Source organism: Bombus bifarius, unplaced genomic scaffold, assembly GCF_011952205.1.
Source record: "Bombus bifarius isolate JDL3187 unplaced genomic scaffold, Bbif_JDL3187 scf7180000008028, whole genome shotgun sequence".
NCBI classification, from domain to species: domain Eukaryota; kingdom Metazoa; phylum Arthropoda; class Insecta; order Hymenoptera; family Apidae; genus Bombus; species Bombus bifarius.
In genome coordinates this window covers 3,235-22,995 of record NW_022884400.1, presented here as the reverse complement: position 1 = coordinate 22,995, position 19,761 = coordinate 3,235, and the positions used below count along the sequence as shown (strand labels likewise).

Genomic DNA, 19,761 nt, shown 5'->3' with positions numbered 1-19,761 from the left:
AATGCCAGCAACACAACTGATAAACGCTGCTCCATACTCAGCACAACAGCGCAAGAAGTTACAAACTTAATTATGGCAACAAAGACAAGTAAAGCACCAGGATTTGACTTGATCAATGGAAAAATCTTAAAGAACCTTCCCCCAAAGGCAATAAGACTAACAACGATAATATTAACGCAAATCTAAGAATACGTTCCTGCACTATGGAAAATAGCACAGATCGGAATGTTACCCAAACCAAACAAAAACCTACATCTAACTGCATCCTACAGGTCAATATCATTAGTACCTGCATTTTCCAAATTACTAACAGAAATAAAATATAACCGCCTAAAACCAAGAATAGAAAAAGAAAAACTAATACCGGACCATCAATTTGGATTCAGGAATAAACACTCCACAATAGAACAAATGCACAGACTCGTCAATGAAATCTTACAGGCGCTGGAAACAAAACAATATTGCACGGCACTCTTTATGGACATCGAAAAAGCATTTAACAAAGTTAACCATGAAAAACTTCTTCAAACATTCAAAAAGCAATTTCCAGAACAAATCTACAAACTACTTAAATCTTATTTAAACAATAGAACCTTTGTAGTAAAAATAAATGGTGCATATTCTCAAATTAAGGATATCAAGGCAGGAGTACCGCAAGGAAGCGTCCTAGGATCAATACTATACACACTATATACAGCAGACATACCAACTGTCAACAGCAAAATACTAACGTTCGCGGACGATACGGCCATATTAGTGAGGCACGCAAATCCAGAAACGGCAGCCGCACTACTACAAGAACACATTACAAAAATAGAAAAGTGGCTGCAAAACAAACAAATAAAAGCGAATACATTTAGACACACACCTTACATGGAAGCATCACATAAAATCAATAATAAACAGAATACGTGAAAAAAGGAAGCAGATGTACTGGTTAACCAATAGAAAATCTAAATTAAGCACAATGAATAAACTAAATCTATACAAAACAATAATCAAACCAATCTGGACATACGGAGTCCCACTATGGGGGACGGCAGCAATGAGTCACATAAATAAAACAGAAACAGAGCAAGTAAAAATTTTAAGGACAATAGTTAACGCTCCATGGTACGTCAGAAATGAAGACATACGAAAAGATTGAAAAATTCCAACAGTCAAAGAGGAAATCGCTAGATATGCAAAAAAGTATAAAGAAAGACTTGTAACACACCCAAACCAGCTGGTTGTTGAAACGAATAAAACCAAAATAGAAAGAAGACTGAAGAAAAAGCATCCCGCAGACCTCACAATAGAAATAAAATAAACAGCTTGGAAAATGGAATCCCGCTGGGGGTAACCATCCACATGTTATATTATTATACCACTAAGCTATAATATTTTGCCAAATGTCCTACTGAACAAATTGTAAAATTTAAATAAATAAATAAATAAATAAAAAAACATTTGTTCAGATATATATGTCGGAGCTGAAAGGACATCGAAGCCTTCCCTTTGGAATTTTGGGAAAAACCCTTAACATTTTAACCTAGATTCTACCATAACCGTAATTAAGCGATTGTCGTCATTCAATCCGATGGTATTTGTTCGAGATTTGTGATATTGAGCTTAACATTTATTTAGTATTTCAGGTAGAATTTTAATTCAGGAAAAGAATGAATTTCTCTATGAAAATTAAAAAGACAGAATTTCAAATTAGTTCGAAAGCTTCAGTGTTAAATACTTCTATGTTCCGTCCTTGGATTAATTTGACTTTAACTAAGAAATAATAATTACATTAATGTTCGTAAATGCTTGAAAATGCTATATAACAGTATCAGCGTCTTTTAAAAACTTTTTATACTAAAATCTTTATAAAATTGTACTATTTTTTAGACAATTTGAATTCATTATATTATACATTATACATTGTAGTCATTTCTAATTAAGTTACTTTTTCGATGTTTAATTTTATCTTATGTATATTCTTATAACTCTCTATGCTACGGCGCGTAAGATGGTCCGTGCGTCGTCTGAAACTTTATACTATATACTGATCTACTACATACTATATGCTATAAACTGAATCTGTTGACGTAATCTTAATAACTTGAAGGAATCTCTAACCCTGTAAGTGTTTTCGGTTTATGGATGGTCCTTAGAACAATGCTTAGGTTTATTGCTCACTCTTACAAATAACGGAGAAAGCGGGTAGTTATTTTTCCAATAAACAATGTCACTCACGAACCACGTTGGTAGGAGGCTTCCTCCTCCTATCTTCATTCATTAACGTTGGCTATAATCAATGGGCACCCTCACTTTCCTAACGAAAAGTGTGAACAACGAATCCGCGTTCTTCGTTCAGAAAGCACACCCACACTGAGATTTCCTCTCGTGGCGGCACACGAGAACGCAAATCTCACCACTCGAAACCAACTAGTGTCGGACGACGGCAGCGCAGTGGTTAGCGCCATAGAGTGTACAAACGTTCGGATCCCGGGTTCAAATCCCGGCGCCTCGTACTTTTCCAAAGTCCGATTTTTCTTCCACGAGATCTAAATAAGAAGAAAATACAGCAGTACTACACCCCGGCAAGCGACATCTACAGCCAGCAGCCTACAATTATCACGGATATATGAAGGAAGACGGAGAAAAAGAAGAAAAGAAGTGTGTTTCGTCCAGAGCCTGCTAGTGGACTCATCAGTAAGGCTTACCTAGCAGGCTCATGCCTTAGACACAATGGAAGGAGGGGGAAACAAAGCTATGTACATGGCAGAGACATTGAAGACGGATTCCTCCCTCCCTCGGCCGGACACTGTATCCAAGACCGGTCGGATTTCCTACCCTCTCTTGCGACGTATTCCCAGTGGAGCGGCCCCACTCTTAATCTAGTTTGGTGGGAAAGGTTCGCGTACACACCGTGTGTAAGGACTATTAAAAACCACACAGTGTATCGCGACTACCTTTCTACTACTTAACCCAAGTCCTACATTATCAGTCTTAGGTCCGAGGCGGCTCCTGTCACGTAAAGTTGGTACTTGGGTGGTAGTAAGAAGGCTGAGTCGTAACCCAACTACTTATTTTCCTTTATAAAACTTTATTATAAACACAAAATAACACCGAACCGGAGAATAGGGGTTGTATGAGTACAGCAACTAGAAGAGGAACAAGAACTGCCCGAGCTGGCTGAAGTCTCGGCTTATATGCCTTTTGGTTTGAGGATGCTGAGGGGCTTGGTGTAGGTTATGATGTGGAAAAGTGTTCGAACGTCGGAGCTCGATGTCTTATCTCTGTTGTAGGTTGAGATGCGATTGATGTCACATTTTCATGGTCATGTGATTGGAATAAAAGGACCTGAATTTTGTGATATTCTTATCCAGTTGGATAATATAACTGGGTATCTTCACAGTAAGATAGAATATCATGGCTTATACGATCTTAACATTGTTCCTTTGAGTGATTATGGAATGGTAACTATTAAGTTAGACAACGACACAGGCATTTCCTCTGACGTAAAAAATCTGATAATGGTAAATCATAACTTAGAATATTCTGATTAGTTGCTTCCTAAGATATTTGCTCGATTCCGGGAACGTGGCAACGAAGGGAATTCCATTCGTAGGAAAATACGGAGCATCCGTGGCTAGAATATGGCAAAGGAGAGATTGATTCCCGAAAAAAGAGTAACGATGTGTCAGTCTCTCTCTCGAGTGCGTATATATTATATACAGAGAGGTACGACATACTGTTAACGTATGATAGCGCGAGCGTGAAGTATCACTGTTGGAGCATTGCGAAATTTTCGTAAAAATGGTCATCGTTGAGTGGCATCTCTTAGTTAACCATCAAGCGTACAAGTAGAAGATTCTTAAGATTTACGTGATTGATTTCTGATAATTCGGTGCCTACAAATCAATGATTTTTAAGATGAATTATAGTTGCACACGCAAACACGAGCAGTTTTCACCGCAAAGGTTACTTTTATGTAATGTTGTACGCGCGAAAGTATTCATTTCTGTTACCACGCTATTGCTGTTTTGTAAATTTTAGTAGCACAACTATCGGTAATGTGCGATAAAACATGCTATATAATAGATAATTGTAAGTGAAATGACAAGGCGATGGTATAAATAGGTACTTCGACGAAAGTTGGTACAAGTATATCTACGATTCTCAAGAGTGGTGAGGTAAGTAGGAACGAAATATACTGTTACGCCATGCGGCTTACCATAGATCATATTCTTAACTGTCGATCGCGGCACTATAATGTCGCAGACGGATCGTCGCGGCTGCCCGGCAAACAAACATTGTAGTGGCAAGCGCATGGTTCATTAAGCAGGGCGACCTCCAGAAACGTCGACTCGTGGCCGTTATTTTACCTCGCGTAAAAGAATGTGGCGTGATCCGAACGTAGTGGGGGTCGCCTTCCAGAAAAAACGGAAAAAATCGAAAGGTGTGCAGAACTTTTCGAGAAGCCGAACCGTCAACACATCTCATATATCGCGCATTACTTATCAAGCAAAACGCAGTTACATTTTTTTTTGTTGTTCTCTTTATGTCTTCCTAGTTGATAATTTGTTAAAATAAACGTTAATTTATTTGTGTTAATTCTGTGGAATTCATTGAACTACCCTTATTATCCTAATCGAAATAAGGGAATCGATCAGTTCGTGGCGTCGATTATTTAATCGTAACGGGAACTTACAACTCTCGTTGACGTGCTATCTCGCGATCGCGTCTCTCCGCGAACGATCGAAACATTTTGGTCCTTCGAGCCGGATCACGTGCCAGTGAAGAGTGCACTTACCAGTGACCACACAGTGCCACGTGACTTTATCAAAACCAGCAGCGGGAGCAGGAGCATCCACTACAGCGAAACCAGTGACGTCAGGCGCGTCATCTTCGAAGAAACACATCCCATTGGCAAGGGAACGCAACCACGCAGCCTTCCGTCGCAGCTGGACAATCATCAACGCAACGAATTTCACAACTTAACAATACAACCGAACGAGTGGCCGTCGGGAAGGAACAAGGCGTTCCTCACCAAACATACACGCGACCTCACGCCGCACGACAGTAAGGTAAGCTCGTTCCTTATTTCGACCATCTCCTATCCTCGGCAACGATGACGAGCGAAGACCAACTCATCTCCCTGCGTCGGAGACGAGGCTATTGTAGCGGCCGATTCACATACTTATCGAACCGACTGGACGAGTACGAGCAATCCGAGAGTCAGCAAAACTCCTTATTAACGAATTACGAGAAACAACTGACCGAAGTTGCGAGTCAATTCGAAGCGATCCAACTCGAATTAGAAGTATTGGACGAGGAGGAACAAGCGCGCGGCTTCGAAATAAGGGATCAGTACGTCGCGGTAGACATAAAGCTACAAAATCTTCTGAGGAACGCGCAAGCAGCATCGCCGTCGACATCCATAAACCTTCCAACCTGTGCATCATCCGCAAGTTTAAATCCGATAGCCATTAAATTACCAGATCTTCGGCTCCCTACTTTTGACGGAAGCTTAGAGAAATGGAACACGTTTTATGATACCTTTTCTTCCACAATCGATAAAAATCCTAGTCTCACGGACATACAGAAATTCCATTACCTGCAGTCCGCCCTGCAAGGAGAAGCAGCCGATTGTTTAAACGCGTTACCCCTTAGTAATGTAAACTACAGTCAGGCTATAGCCGTTCTCAAGGAGAGTTTCGAATGTCCACGATACACAGCTTTCAGTCACTGCATGGCAATAATTGATTATCCAAGGATAATCAAGGAATCTCCAACGGAATTAAGGCGCTTAGTCCACACATTTAAACAACACGTATATGCATTGAACAAATTAGGAGAATCCTATCCCGATACCAGTGCTATGCTCAACAGCTTCATCCTCTCGAAAATACCACTAAGTATCCAAAAGCAATGGGAAATGACGCTGCCCAATAACGAGGTGCCTCCGTACATTCATTTACTAAACTTCCTAGAGAGATTAGCACGAAGCTCCAGACCGATCACCGCGGTCAGACAAACAAGAGAATCACCGGAACAAACTACTCCGGTCCGTCAACGCGCATCACGAGGGCATGCACTTACGGCGACACAGGTTACTCCAACATGCCCCACCTGTCAAGGACCACACCCCATTTGGAGATGTGACACCTTCAAAACCAAATCCCTTCGCGAACGCATTCGGGAGGTCAAAAGAGCATCACTATGCCTCAACTGCCTCGGGAAAGGGCACGCAACGAAGCATTGTTTCGCAGGATCATGTCGCGTATGCGGAGAACGACATCATACAATGCTGCATAGGACAAAACGCCATTCAGGGTCTCGTTCCAGCAAGTCCAGCCCGAAATCTTCCCCATCAAATAGCCGATCCACAACACCTTCTTTGCCACCCTACGTATCACCCACTCGTCGCAAAAAGCACACAACAGACCACAGATCGGAAACACCACGAACAGCCGCGTCTCCAAGTCCACCGCCCAGTGACAAATGAACACACAACCAATGACGCCGACGATCGACGACTCCGTTGATGACCGAACATATCAGACCAATAGCATCCGAATTATTATCCAATGATCTAATCATCACAGCGCAGATTAACATTTTGAATGATAAACAGCAACCAATCCGATGTCGAGCGTTGCTCGACACCGGATCTAGTATGAATTTCATTACCGAGGAATTAGCAAAATCGCTAAAGATAAGGCAAAACAAATGTTCGGTCCCGATCGGAGCTCTAGATACCTTGACAACGACTTCTAAGCGACACATCACGGCCACGATCACTTCCACTGACGGTACATACACGCGGACATTACCGTTCCTTGTCATTCCAACCATATCAACCTTAATTCCCAGCGAACCCATCGATCGTTCGACACTTGAGATACCAAAAAATCTCAAATTGGCCGATCCACGATTTCATTTACCAGCTCCGATAGATGTACTATTAAGCTCAGGTTCAACACTCGCGTCGATGTGTGTGGGACAAGTCAACCTCACGCAGCCAGACGAGCCTGAACTGCGTCTGCAAAAGACGCGATTCGGATGGGTAATCGGGGGGAGTCCAACTTCCCAAACCGCGACAAACATATTTCACACATCCACGACGACTTTACAAGCAGACCTCGCGCGGTTTTGGGAAATCGATGAAGGACCCTCAATTAAACATATTTCAGAGGCAGATCGACGATGCGAAGAACACTTCCAAGCCCACACCCGACGCACCAGCGAAGGACGATACATCGTCGCTCTACCTTTCAACGATCAGCTTCAGTCACTCGGATCCTCTAAAACGCTGGCGAGTAAACGACTCGCCTCACTCAATCGCCGATTCCAGCACGACAAACGCTTCGAATAAGAATATCGAACGGTAATACAGGAATACCTGGCGTTGGGACACATGACGAAGATCAATGACAACCACTCCGACGACAACGGATACTATTTACCCCATCATGGCGTGACCAAAGCATCGAGTCAAACCACCAAACTCCGTGTAGTTTTCGACGGATCGGCACCAAGCACTACCGGAACCTCCCTAAACGATACACTTCACACAGAACCCAAGTTACAGGAAGATTTATTTTGTATATTAATTAAATTCCGCGCTCATCAATACGTACCCACTGGCGACATCGAGAAAATGTATCGGCAATTCCTCGTACGACCAGAGGATCGGAAATATCAAAGGATATTATGGCGCAGCGCGAGTGGAGAAACAGAAACATATGAGCTTGACACTGTAACGTTCGGTTTATCCGCATCCCCGTATCTAGCTATTCGGTGCCTCAAGCAACTGGCAGAGGACGAAGGACATCGATTTCCACGTGCAGCACAGGTTCTGCAGCGGGATTTCTACGTCGACGACGCTCTCACCGGAGCTGAAACGAAGGACGAAGCCCTCACGCTCAGAACAGAACTCACCAATTTACTTCAACTGGCCGGCTTAAACATACGAAAATGGGCGTCAAACGATAATGACTTATTACACGGACTTTCCTTGGAAGAAACAAATCACCAACATTTTTTGGGCGACTCGCAAACCTTGAAGACGCTGGGGGTGTTTTGGAATTCATCCGACGACTCTATTCTTTACTCGGTCGAAGTCAAACCCACGCCCTCCCGAGTCACGAAACGAATCATCAGCTCGGAGATTGCAAAAATTTACGATCCGCTCGGTCTGCTCGCACCGGTGATTGTTCGGGCCAAGATGCTACTTCAACGAATATGGTCGTCGAAAATCGATTGGGATGAATCACTTCCGATCGAGTTACATAGAGAGTGGGAAAGGTACTATGCCCAATTACCCTTATTAAACAACGTCAGGTTCCCACGCAAGGCAATAATCGAGTCCGCAATAGAAATTGAACTGCATGGTTTCTGCGATGCCAGCGAAAAGGCTTACGGAGCCTGTGTTTATCTCCGAACCCTTAACACCAACGGCCGTGTTTGGACCCAACTTTTAACCGCAAAATCGAAAGTCGCCCCGCTCAAGTGCCAGACCATTCCTCGGCTCGAGCTGAGCGGAGCACTCCTTCTTACGTCCCTGATGTCGACAGTACAACAAGCTCTATCACACAAAATTACTCGAACTATCTATTGGACCGATTCCACTATCGTCCTCCATTGGCTCAATACATCACCTCACACCCTTAAAACATTCGTCGCTAACAGAGTCTTCGAAATTCAAACAAAAACCAGCATCCACGATTGGCGCCACGTTCCTACCGACGACAATCCCGCGGACTTAATATCACGCGGCCAAACACCCGAAGAGTTTCTGCGCCCAACCATCTGGCAACACGGTCCTGCATGGCTCTACCAGTCGGAAGGCTATTGGCCGACATGGGCGCTAACACCGCAAATTGAAGTACCGGAGCAGAAAGGGGCGATTTGTCTGTCCGCAAACCCCGCCGATTACACTTTGTTGCAAAGGTATTCATCCTGGCCCAAGTTGATACGAATCATAGCTCGTTGCCTCCGTTGGAAACAGAAAAAGAACCGAGCGGCACCCCTAACTGTTACCGAATTACGCATAACGTACAATAAGCTGATAAAATTGTTGCAAAACATCCATTTCTCCGAGGAAATTCGTACACTCCAAAAAGATCGGAACGCGGCGATAAAGGGTAAGCTCACGCGACTCAATCCGTTCATAGACAAGGAAGGAATATTGCGAGTCAGGGGTCGACTCAGTCATTCGTCGATGACCTTCGCCCAGAAACATCCCATAGTGTTACCTAAGTCATCCGTTACAACACGCATCATAGAACACGAGCACAAGATCCACATGCACTCCGGAACGCAGGCTACGTTATACGCAGTAAGCCAAAGATCCGTCGACGCCCGAAGTCAAGTATGGCGGGCGATCAAAGGCTGCGTTCGCTGCTGCCGCGCTCAACCACCATCGGTAGAATACATAATGGGTAATCTGCCGGAGGCGCGAGTAACGGAATCTCGCCCATTCGCAAACGTCGGCGTCGATAATTGCGGGCTGTTCCACATCAAAGAAAAACGAGATCGTAACCGTCGTCAGATAAAGGTATACGAAGCCATTTTCGTATGCCTTGTAATTAAAGCGGTACACATCGAGCTCGTTGACGATCTCACTAGCGAAGCCTTCATCGCCGCTCTTCGCAGATTTATCGCTCGAGGGTATTGCTCCACCATCCATTCTGATAACGGCACCAACTTCAAAGGAGCAACCAACGAATTACGAGAGTTTCACGATTTATTACAATCGGACGATCACAAAGAAAAAGTAACCGCATTTTTAGCCGACAAACAAATCGAATGGCGCTTCATTCCCCCTCATTCACCGCATTTCGGTGGGCTATGGGAAGCAGCGGTGAAGTCATTTAAACGCCGCCTCAGGCGTGTAGCCGGCAACGAGTTACTCACCTCTGAACCATTGAATATTCTTATCATAGAAATAGAAGCAGTCCTCAATTCCCGCCTGCTAACTCCTATCTCCACCGATACAAATGATCTCCTAGTCCTCACTCCCGGACATTTCCTCATTGGCGATTCACTAATGTGCTTACGTGATCGAGATTTCAGAGACATTCCATCGAACCGACTCTCCAGATGGCAGCATATCCAACAGCTTAAACAGCATTTTTGGAACCGCTGGCATAAGGAGTATTTGAACGAGCTAACCAACCGCAATAAATGGAGCAAGGGTGGACTCGTCATCCTCAGAGAGGACAACTCTGGGCCGAGTTATCAAGGTTCATCCAGGCGCCGATGGTGTCATCCGGACAGCTACAGTTCAGACGGCAAAGAGCGTTTTGGATTGGGCCGTCAAAAGGCTTGTCCCACTGCCAATTCAACCCGATCTCGAGAAACCCGAACAACTAGCCACCGAGACGAACTAAGATGGGAACTTCAACCACACCTCGCTAGTTTGATCGTTATCCTCTCAACGGGGGGAGAATGTTACGCCATGCGGCTAACCATAGGTCATATTCTTAACTATCGATCGCGGCACTATAATGTCGCAGACGGACCGTCGCGTCTGCCCGGCAAACAAACATTGTAGTGGCAAGCGCATGGTTTATCAAGCAGGGCGACTTCCAGAAACGTCGACTCGTGGCCGTTATTTTACCTCGCGTAAAAGAATGTGGCGTGATTCGAACGTAGTGGGGGTCGCCTTCCAGAAAAAACGAAAAAAATCGAAAGGCGTTCAGAACTTTTCGAGAAGTCGAACCGTCAACACATGTGGTATGTCGCGCATTACTTATCAACCAAAACGCAGTTACATTTTTTTTGTTCCATTTATATCTTTCTAGTTAATAAGTTGTTGAAATAAACATTAATTTATTTGTGTTAATTCTGTGGAATTTCATTGAACTACCCTTATTATCCTAATCGAAATAAGGGAATCGATCAGTTCGTGGCGTCGATTATTTAATCGTAACGGGAACTTACAACTCTCGTTGACGTGCTATCTCGCGATCGCGTCTCTCCGCGAACGATCGAAACATACAATAAGAATTGAATTTATATAGAGTATTTTGTTATAAATCTTCCTATGTACCTATAGAAACGTGTTTAATATTTACGAGTATCCAGATTTTTCTATTAAAAGTTATCTGAAATTAATGATTTTCCTGATTTGTACCTTTCTCTTAAGTTTCTTGTAGTCGTCTTACTAACTCAACAGAAATCAACGTTAATTTTACAAAAAGAGTTATGGAGCTTTTTAGCGATTTGCACAAATGAAAATGTTGAAGCTTGTCACTGCGACGAGTTTGATCGTTCTAGTCTTATACTAAACAATTTTCAAACATGAAATTACACAGAAACGTATGTCGATGATATTTGTCATTCCTACGATCTATTTCACATGATCGTGCTTCCTGTCTAATGCAAATTCAATTTAGAATACGAACTCGGTTTCCTTTATTGTTGTCAGTCTTTCTAAATCGCCACAGTTTTTCGCTCTTTGTTGCAAAACATTGAATCATAGTGTGAACCAAGTTTCTTTTATTAGATTCATTCATTGTTATCAGTCCTGCGTCTTTTCGATTCGTCACTTTTTTATTTTAGGACGATGACTGGCTTCAATATACTGTTCGCATGTTTGGCGTTAATTGTTCTGCATCCATCGGTTCAAGCGGGGCGCACTAAAGGTTTGCACTTTAAGTTGTCTTTTTCCATACTGCAGATTGCAGTACGATCTCGTCACACAGCCTTTATCAGTGAAAAAAGCGAAGTCACGCGTGACCACATAAAATTGAAAGGAACACGTTTGATTTTTTATTTTCGAGATGGTCACGAAGTTAATGGTCACGAAGTTAATGGGAAAATTCCACCTAAGTATTCGCCTCTTCACCGGTTTTGTTTGTGAAAAATGCTTCGTTAACTTCGCGAATATTCCAACGACTCGCTTCACGTAGAAAACAAACGTGATAACCAGGATAATCGTGAAACAACCAGCGAAGACGAATTAATTCATCACTCTACTGTCAATTCTCTAAATATAATAACTTCTTTCACTATAAATGTTTTATAGCAACCTCGGATGTGCCCTTGCGTCCACCACACTGTGGTTTCAGCAACGTAACGCATACCAGGGTGGTTGGTGGTAGACCAGCTAAACTTGGTACGTCAACGCCGTTAGCCGCGCTGGAAACACTCGTTCCCGGCCTATCACGAAAATTAAGCAGCAGCGGTCACGGAGCGGTCTAGGATGGGTGACCGCTCCGTGAGGCGTTGACGAAGAGGAAGGAGGCGCACCGAAGCCATTTTTCTGGGACTATCCAAGGAGCACGAGGAGGCAGAAGCCCCCGGGACATAGGACTACCCTGGGAAACACGGATGGATCTGATATTTCTTATAGTCGGGTGGCGGCTGGCCGGTGCCCGCGACACTAGCCAGTTCGCCGATCCGGTGCGGAAATTTTGGAGAAGTTGGTGGCCCCCACGGAGTCCTGTGAGCAATCCCGACGGATCTGATATTCTCTCATAGACGGATGGCAGCTGGCGGTGTCCGCGGCAGCTGCCAGTGCGCCGATCCGGTGCGGAGAATTTCGGAGAAGTTAGTGGGCCCCACGCCTGTCAGGACCACTCACCACGTCGAACCAGGAAGAGGCGTCAGGGGACGGGGTCCCCAGGATGACGCAGCAGGAGCGAGGCGCTAGGGGGCGTGGTCCCCCCCAGCGGTCCAAGAAGAGCAGGACGCCTCCCTTCGACAAAGAAGGAGAGATAGACGCCCGGGGGCAACCGGTAGTAATTCGGTAGAGATCCCGGGTGCATCTCGACTCAGGCATCAGGACAGGCCACCGTGGAGGTTTTAGCCGGTACGAATTCGGCACTACCCAGCGCCCTCTCCCCGGAGGGCGCGGGGTGCCTATGAAGGTTTCCTCCACGAAAAAAAAAAGCTAAACTTGGTACGTTCTATCTATTCCTTTCCGATCAATAATAAGCGATATAATATGAAGGTTGAAATTGAAAGGCATTAAACAGCAATCAAAGTACGTTTCAATTAATTTAAATAATAATACAACGGTTTCATTGGTAGAAACTTTGTTTATTAACTTGAATTATTTCCTCCTTTTAGTTCATGTTAGAAAGAGTATGTTTTTACTTGAAATTAAAAATCGACATACGAGTAATGATACGGATGGCGATGAAAAAGTGTTCGGGAAGAAATTACATATTCGAACTTTAGAGTTTAGTATATTTCAAGTGGAAATTGTATAGAATTAACTAAGTGTTGTTCCATTGAAGTCAAAATTCAATTTCTCTCTTAATCAAATTTCTATTTGAGAGTCTGCATCGTCGAATGTCCAATGGATAACAATAATTTCTAACTCATCACGCGAGAAAAAATTATGTATGTTCACAACTATGTCTATTGCATTTCAGGTGCTTGGCCATGGATGGTTGCATTAGGTTATCCTAATTACACACACCCAGATGCGGGACCAGTATGGGATTGCGGAGGTTCCCTCATATCGGTTAGACATGTTTTGACCGCAGGGCATTGTGCAGATGACGAAGATTTGTACGTGGTTCGTATCGCGGATTTAAATCTAAAACGAGATGATGACGGAGCGCATCCTATTGAAATGGGGCTCGAATCTATACTAATTCATCCTGATTATATTACCGGGCAACCCTTCCATGATATCGCTATTCTTAAATTGGAGAGAGATGTACATTTTCGGGTATGTCGTCAAATATTGTTGAGTTTCTAAAATTTATGCTATGGAGTATTACTACACTATCATTGCTTTTGGTTTCTTATCATTTCTTATCATTTATTTCCTTACTTTTCAGAGTACATACATCCCATTTGTCTCCCCATAGAGGCATCCCTTGAAAATAACAAATTCGAGGGCTATAATCCCTTCGTTGCTGGTTGGGGAGCATTAAACTTTAGTAAGTGATATCAGCTTATGATAAAATGAAATACTTTCATTCTTAAATATCCTTCCCATTTTCTTTGTAGGTGAATCATATACTAACGCATTAATGGAACTGCAACTGCCAGTGGTTACCAACGCCGTATGCGAGAAAGCTTATGAGGATTTTGACATAACTATCACCAATAAAGAAATATGCGCCGGCGGAGACCCTCGAGGTGGAAAGGATGCTTGTGGAGTAATTACATTACAGATTTACTATAAATTATACGGTGTCTGAGGACATGTCAATTCGAATCAACATCAAATCAACGTCTTGAACATAAAAAATAATAGATAAACACAATTTAATAGTTTTGCCCATTTCTCACACATCATTATGGTCTTTAATCTAATTTCCTTCTAATCTTAATTTTTTTCAAAATACATATAATATATACATTCTAAATTGGAATATTTCAATACATAAGTCAATAATAGATTATTACTGTATATAAGTATAATTTCAATACAATTCGATTGAAATATTTCAGTAACTATGATTAAAAATTTAACAATCATTTCAGGCTGACAGCGGAGGACCACTGATGATACCACAGCAATTCACCTACTATCAAATAGGTGTTGTGTCATCTGGTCATGAATGCGGCGTACCTGGTTATCCGGGCATTTACACGAGAGTCACGTCGTACCTCGACGACTTCATTATCCCAGTGTTGCAAAATTATTAGTATCCCATAAATATCATTTTTCGTGCACGAAAAATAAAGTTGGAATGTATTATTGTGGAGATAAGAGGCAGCTCAGATTTATATTGTCTTTTACGTCAAGAATTATAGTCTTAAAATGCTTGAAATGTTACTTTGAAACGACACTAACTTTTTACGTACGCTATATTTGCACGACTTAGATACGTAGAGATGATAAACGAGCATTTATTAAATTTTTACTAATTATATTTAAACTAATTTTGGTAATAGTAAACCAACTTTCTGAGAAGTTCTGTAAATTTTGTTTTGGATGTATTGAGGTGATGTGTCGTGATAGGGTCGGAAGGAAAACTCAGATTTATCGAACGATAAATGTTTATTCACTCTAATGTCAATGAGTACACTTGACGCAGGATTCGCGATTATATTCGGTTCGCGAATGCGCGGTTATAAGATAGAGCTTGGATAGCTACGATTCGAGATGCGCTGCGAGTGCGGACAATGATTGCACGAGATGTCGAGAGCTTAGATAATTATTCGACTCGAACCGTGTAAGTATAATGATCTTGATATGTCGACTCGCGGTAATAGACTGACTTTTTGTCGCGATGCTGCTGCGGAGGAAGACTGCGTTGGGATGTGTCTAAGGATGCGAAGGCGTCGGATTCGTTGAGAAAAGCTTTGGTTCGGAAAGTGAGGAAAATGTACGTTAATGTTTATTGGCTAATTTGTGTTGGTCGTTGGAAAAGGATGCTAGCTGCCCTTGAGAGGGTGTTGCTAGCGGGCAGCATCGTACGTGAAGTATAGCAGATTTCTCGTGTGTCCCCGTGGTAGGTGGTCGACTTCGAGACTGATAAACAAAGACTGTTTGTCTCTTTGGAGGACCTTAGCTAAAATAAATCCTAAGATTTATAGCGGTCCTTAGGCTAGCTGGAAATATTCGGTACGAATGTATCGACATCTGGCAATCATCTTGTCCGCAGGTATAGGGTCTTTGTGTCGTGCGTCATGCGACGTAAACTGTTGGGAAGTTTACTGTCAAGTGCCGCCACAGTACCCCCTTACCAGTGATAACGTTTTATACATTTTTTGATAGATCTTACGTGCTACTTATTTAAAACCTGCCTGGAAATAATCAGGAAAGCGAATTCTCCTGCCCGAGCGCGTGGTATACCGACTTCTTGAGTCGTCTTCGCGTTGCTGTGCCCGCTCGGTGTTTTGCGTAGTTGTGGTTTTAACCGGTATAAACATGTCGTGGGTTCCTGCGCTAGTTTCTAATTGTTGTTGTTCGATGTCGTCAGATACAGTAAAAGCGGGTTTCAACCGATCTAGGGAGACTATTACATTTTTATTATTTATTTCGATGGTAAAAGTCTTTTTTCCACGCTGTATAACCTGGTAAGGTCCGTCGTACGGTGGTTGTAAAGGACCTCCGCTCGCGTCGTGGCGTACAAATACATATGGTGCTGTTTCGAGCTCGCGGAACACGAAGGTTTTCTTCTCGCCGTGTCGCGTAATCGGGTGAGGCCTGATTTTCTCTATTTACTCTTTTAAACGGTTCGCGAATTTCGTATTGGCCTGTTGCATCGTTGGTGCGAAGAACTCAGTCGGTAATCGTATGTCGGTACCGTAAACCATTTCGGCTGCCGTCGCGTTCAGGTCCTCCTTGAAAGCGGTTCTTATGCCTAATAAAACAATTCGTAGGATTTCTACCCAATTGCTCGTACTGTGACATTTTATTGCTGCCTTTAGTTGTCGGTGTAGGCGCTCTACGATCCCGTTGGACGCGGAGTGATAGGCTGTTGTGCGTAAATGCTTGAAGCCAAGCAACCGGCACAGTTCATTGAAGAAGTTTGATTCGAACTGGCGTCCTTGATCGGTCGTTATTTTTAAAGGTACGCCGAACCGAGCTATCCATGTGGAGAGGAGGGCTGAAGCGACGGTTGTTGCCTCCATGTCGGCGATGGGAATGGCTTCGGGCGAACGCGAAAAGCGGTCAATACACGTTGGACAATATCGGTAGCCCTGTGAAAATGGCATCGCGATAATGTCTATGTGTACGTGTTCGAAACGGCCTGCTAATTCTCCGAATGTTCCGACGGGCGAGGATACGTGCCTGGTGACTTTGCATCGTTGACACGGGATACATTGTCGTGCCCAAGTCCGGCAATCTTTATTTATGGATGGCCAAATGAAACGCGACGTCACCAGTTTTTGCGTTGCGCGTATCCCTGGATGGGAAAGTCGGTGGAGCGAATTAAATACATCGCGTCGCAAGGATTTCGGCACGTACGGTCTTACAATGTTGTTTGATACGTCGCAATATATTTCCGCGTCGTGCTCAGGAAAGCGTATCTTCTTGAATCGTAACGCGGTTGTGTTGGAATTTACGATGTCGCCGAGTTCGTTGTCGTTTTCTTGCGCGACGGCGAGAGTTTGGTGATCCACCGACTTCCCTATCGCGTCGATGCGTGACAGAGCGTCGGCTGCGTTGTTGTCTAGGCCCTTTATGTTTCGAATGTCGGTGGTGAATTGTCCTATGTAGTCTAAATGTCGGAATTGTCGCGGCGAACATTTTTCTAATTTTTGTTTGAACGCGAAGGTGAGAGGTTTATATACATATATATATATATATAGGTCGATATATATTGTAAAGTTTCTGCCTTCTAAGGCGTGTCGAAAATGTTTGACTGCGGTGTATATTGCGAGTAGTTCGCGATCATACGCGCTATATTTTTACTGAGCGGGGGTCAAAGATTTCGTTGCGAATCCTAGCGGTTGTAATTCGTTATTCGCGCGTTGTTGTAATACTGCCCCTATTGCGTAGTCGGACGCGTCTACCGTGAGACTGATCAGGTAGGAGATCCGCGAGTACTTGTCCGTTACGAATATGCGGCGAGATGCCAAACTGTCGTCGTTTGCCGCATTTACGGACGGCTGGTCCTGTTTCTCGAATTCCGCGAGTAAGGGAGTGTGCACTTCCTCGCGGTTTCTCGGAACTGTGCGCGATAGTAACGCAGCCCGTCTTGCCGCGGCGGATCGCGAGGGCGCGAACGGCGGCGGAATTGTGAACGCGAGCGTGATTGTGCTCGTGCCCTACGGTGTTCATTGCTTTTTTGCTGGGCTACTAGCGCTCGTATCTCGCTCATAAAGGCGTCGATTCGCGCTAACAGCACGGTGACCGAGTTGATGACGGCTGCCATAGCGTCGCCTAATCCGCTGTCCTGGCCAGGTGGGTGGGTTCTCGTAGGTAGACGGCCTGCGCTGGCCGCGACGATCTGCCCTGATTGCCGGGTGGATTCGTAAATGATATCCGCAATTTGTATGCGGGTTTCCGGGTCTTTGATCTGTACAGAGGCTAGGAAGCTCCGTACGCGCGACGGAAGTCGACTTTCCCAGACGATGAGGATGACATCGTCTGTTAACGAATTGATGGCTTTGCTTCTTAGAACGCGATAAAATTGAGAGGGCTTCCTGTCCCCCATTTGTTCGTTTTCGATTACATGTCGGAGTCTCTTGGCGTCCGACTCCCCGAATCTCTTCATGAGCTCCTTTTTTACGTACGCGTAACGCCCGGTCGCCGGTGAGGCGTCCAATACGTCTCGAATTAATCTCAGGTGCGACTTGTCGAGATTCGCAATGACGGCCTGGTATTTTTTTTGGTCGCCCGTGATCCGGAAAGTTTTGAACTGCAATTCCAGCATCTTGAACCACAAGTCAACATCGTCAGGCCAGAACGGCGGCACGCGGAAAGGAGCGTTTATCGGGCGTTTATCGTTGTCCCTGCCGGCCGTCGTACGTTTGGAATGGGCGTTAGTGGTCATTTCGAACTGATTTAGATTAACGGTGTTACGTTTCTCGAGTACTATCACGGTCACCGCTTTGACTGATAACCACGTCGGGGTCACCACTTTGAGGGGATATGTCGTGATAGGGTCGGAAGGAAAACTCAGATTTACTGAACGATAAATGTTTATTCACTCTAATGTCAATGAGTACACTTGATGCAGGATTCGGTTCGCGAATGCGCGGTTATAAGATAGAGCTTGGATAGCTACGATTCGAGGTACGCTGCGAGTGCGGACAATGATTGCACGAGATGTCGAGAGCTTAGATAATTATTCGGCTCGAACCGTGTAAGTACAACGATCGTGATAAGTCGACTCGCGGTAATAGACTGACTTCTTGTCGCGATGCTGTTGCGGAGGAAGACTCGTTGGGATGTGTCTAGGGATGCGAAGCCATCGGATTCGTTGAGAAAAATTTTGGTTCGGAAAGTGAGGGAAATGTACGTTAATGTTTATTGGCTAATTCGTGTTGGTCGTTGGAAAAGGATGCTAGGTGGGAGAAGGGGGGCTCGAACCGTGTAAGTATAACGATCGTGATATGTCGACTCGCGGTAGTAGACTGATTTTTTGTCGCGATGCTGCTGCGGAGGAAGACTCGTTGGGATGTGTCTAGGGATGGGAAGGCATCGGATTCGTTGAGAAAAGCTTTGCTTCGGAAAGTGAGGGAAATGTACGTTAATGTTTATTGGCTAATTCGTGTTGGTCGTTGGAAAAGGATGCTAGCTGCCCTTGAGAGGGTGTTGCCAGCGGGCAGCATCCTACGAGAGAGATAGCAGATTTCTCGTGTGTCCCCGTGGTAGGTGGTCGACTTCGAGACTGATAAACAAAGACTGTCTGTCTCTTTGGAGGACCTTAGCTAAAATAAATACTAAGATTTATAGCGGTCCTTAGACTAGCTGGAAATATTCGGTACGAATGTATCGACATCTGGCAATTATCTTGTCCGTAGGTATATGGTCTTTGTGTCGTGCGTCACGCGACGTAAACTGTTGGGAAGTTTACTGTCAAGTGCCGCCACAGTATCAAGAGAATAATTAAATATTCCACTGAGATCGTATACTTCTTGTATGTACATACAAAATTTTCCGGCTAATCTAAAACACTTCATAAGATAGAGAGCTTCTGGAAATTCGAACACAGAGAGTGCATAAAATACAAGATAAGTCTCGTGTCTTTCAAAATTATTTTTTATTCGCTAAAAACGTCCTGTGTACTCATGCAATCACATGCAACCTCGAAATTTCACTTATTTTTTATCACTTTCCAATTCAATACACTGTTTCTGCATTTTTGACTATATATAAGAGAAATTTCAATTCAACCAAAGGTATACTTA

General features: G+C 43.9%; 2 protein-coding genes across 2 annotated transcripts in view; one reads left to right on the top strand and one right to left on the bottom strand.

Annotated features, from left to right (window-relative positions):
• Window positions 1-14,698, top strand: part of LOC117207359 (venom protease-like) — a 37,565-nt gene extending 22,867 nt beyond the window's left edge. The window contains exon 8 of the mRNA XM_033447517.1: window positions 14,434-14,698. Within this exon, the coding sequence (XP_033303408.1) occupies window positions 14,434-14,598 (165 nt within the window). The 3' untranslated portion in view covers window positions 14,599-14,698. The remainder of the gene's footprint in view (window positions 1-14,433) is intronic.
• Window positions 14,699-16,119: 1,421 nt separating this feature from the next.
• LOC117207393 lies at window positions 16,120-18,401 on the bottom strand. The gene is made up of 2 exons (XM_033447574.1): window positions 17,678-18,401; window positions 16,120-16,262 (listed from the first exon to the last, which is right to left on the bottom strand). Exons 1-2 carry the CDS (start codon window positions 18,399-18,401, stop codon window positions 16,120-16,122), a joined length of 867 nt encoding a protein of 288 aa, XP_033303465.1.
• Between the last annotated feature and the right edge of the window lie 1,360 nt (window positions 18,402-19,761).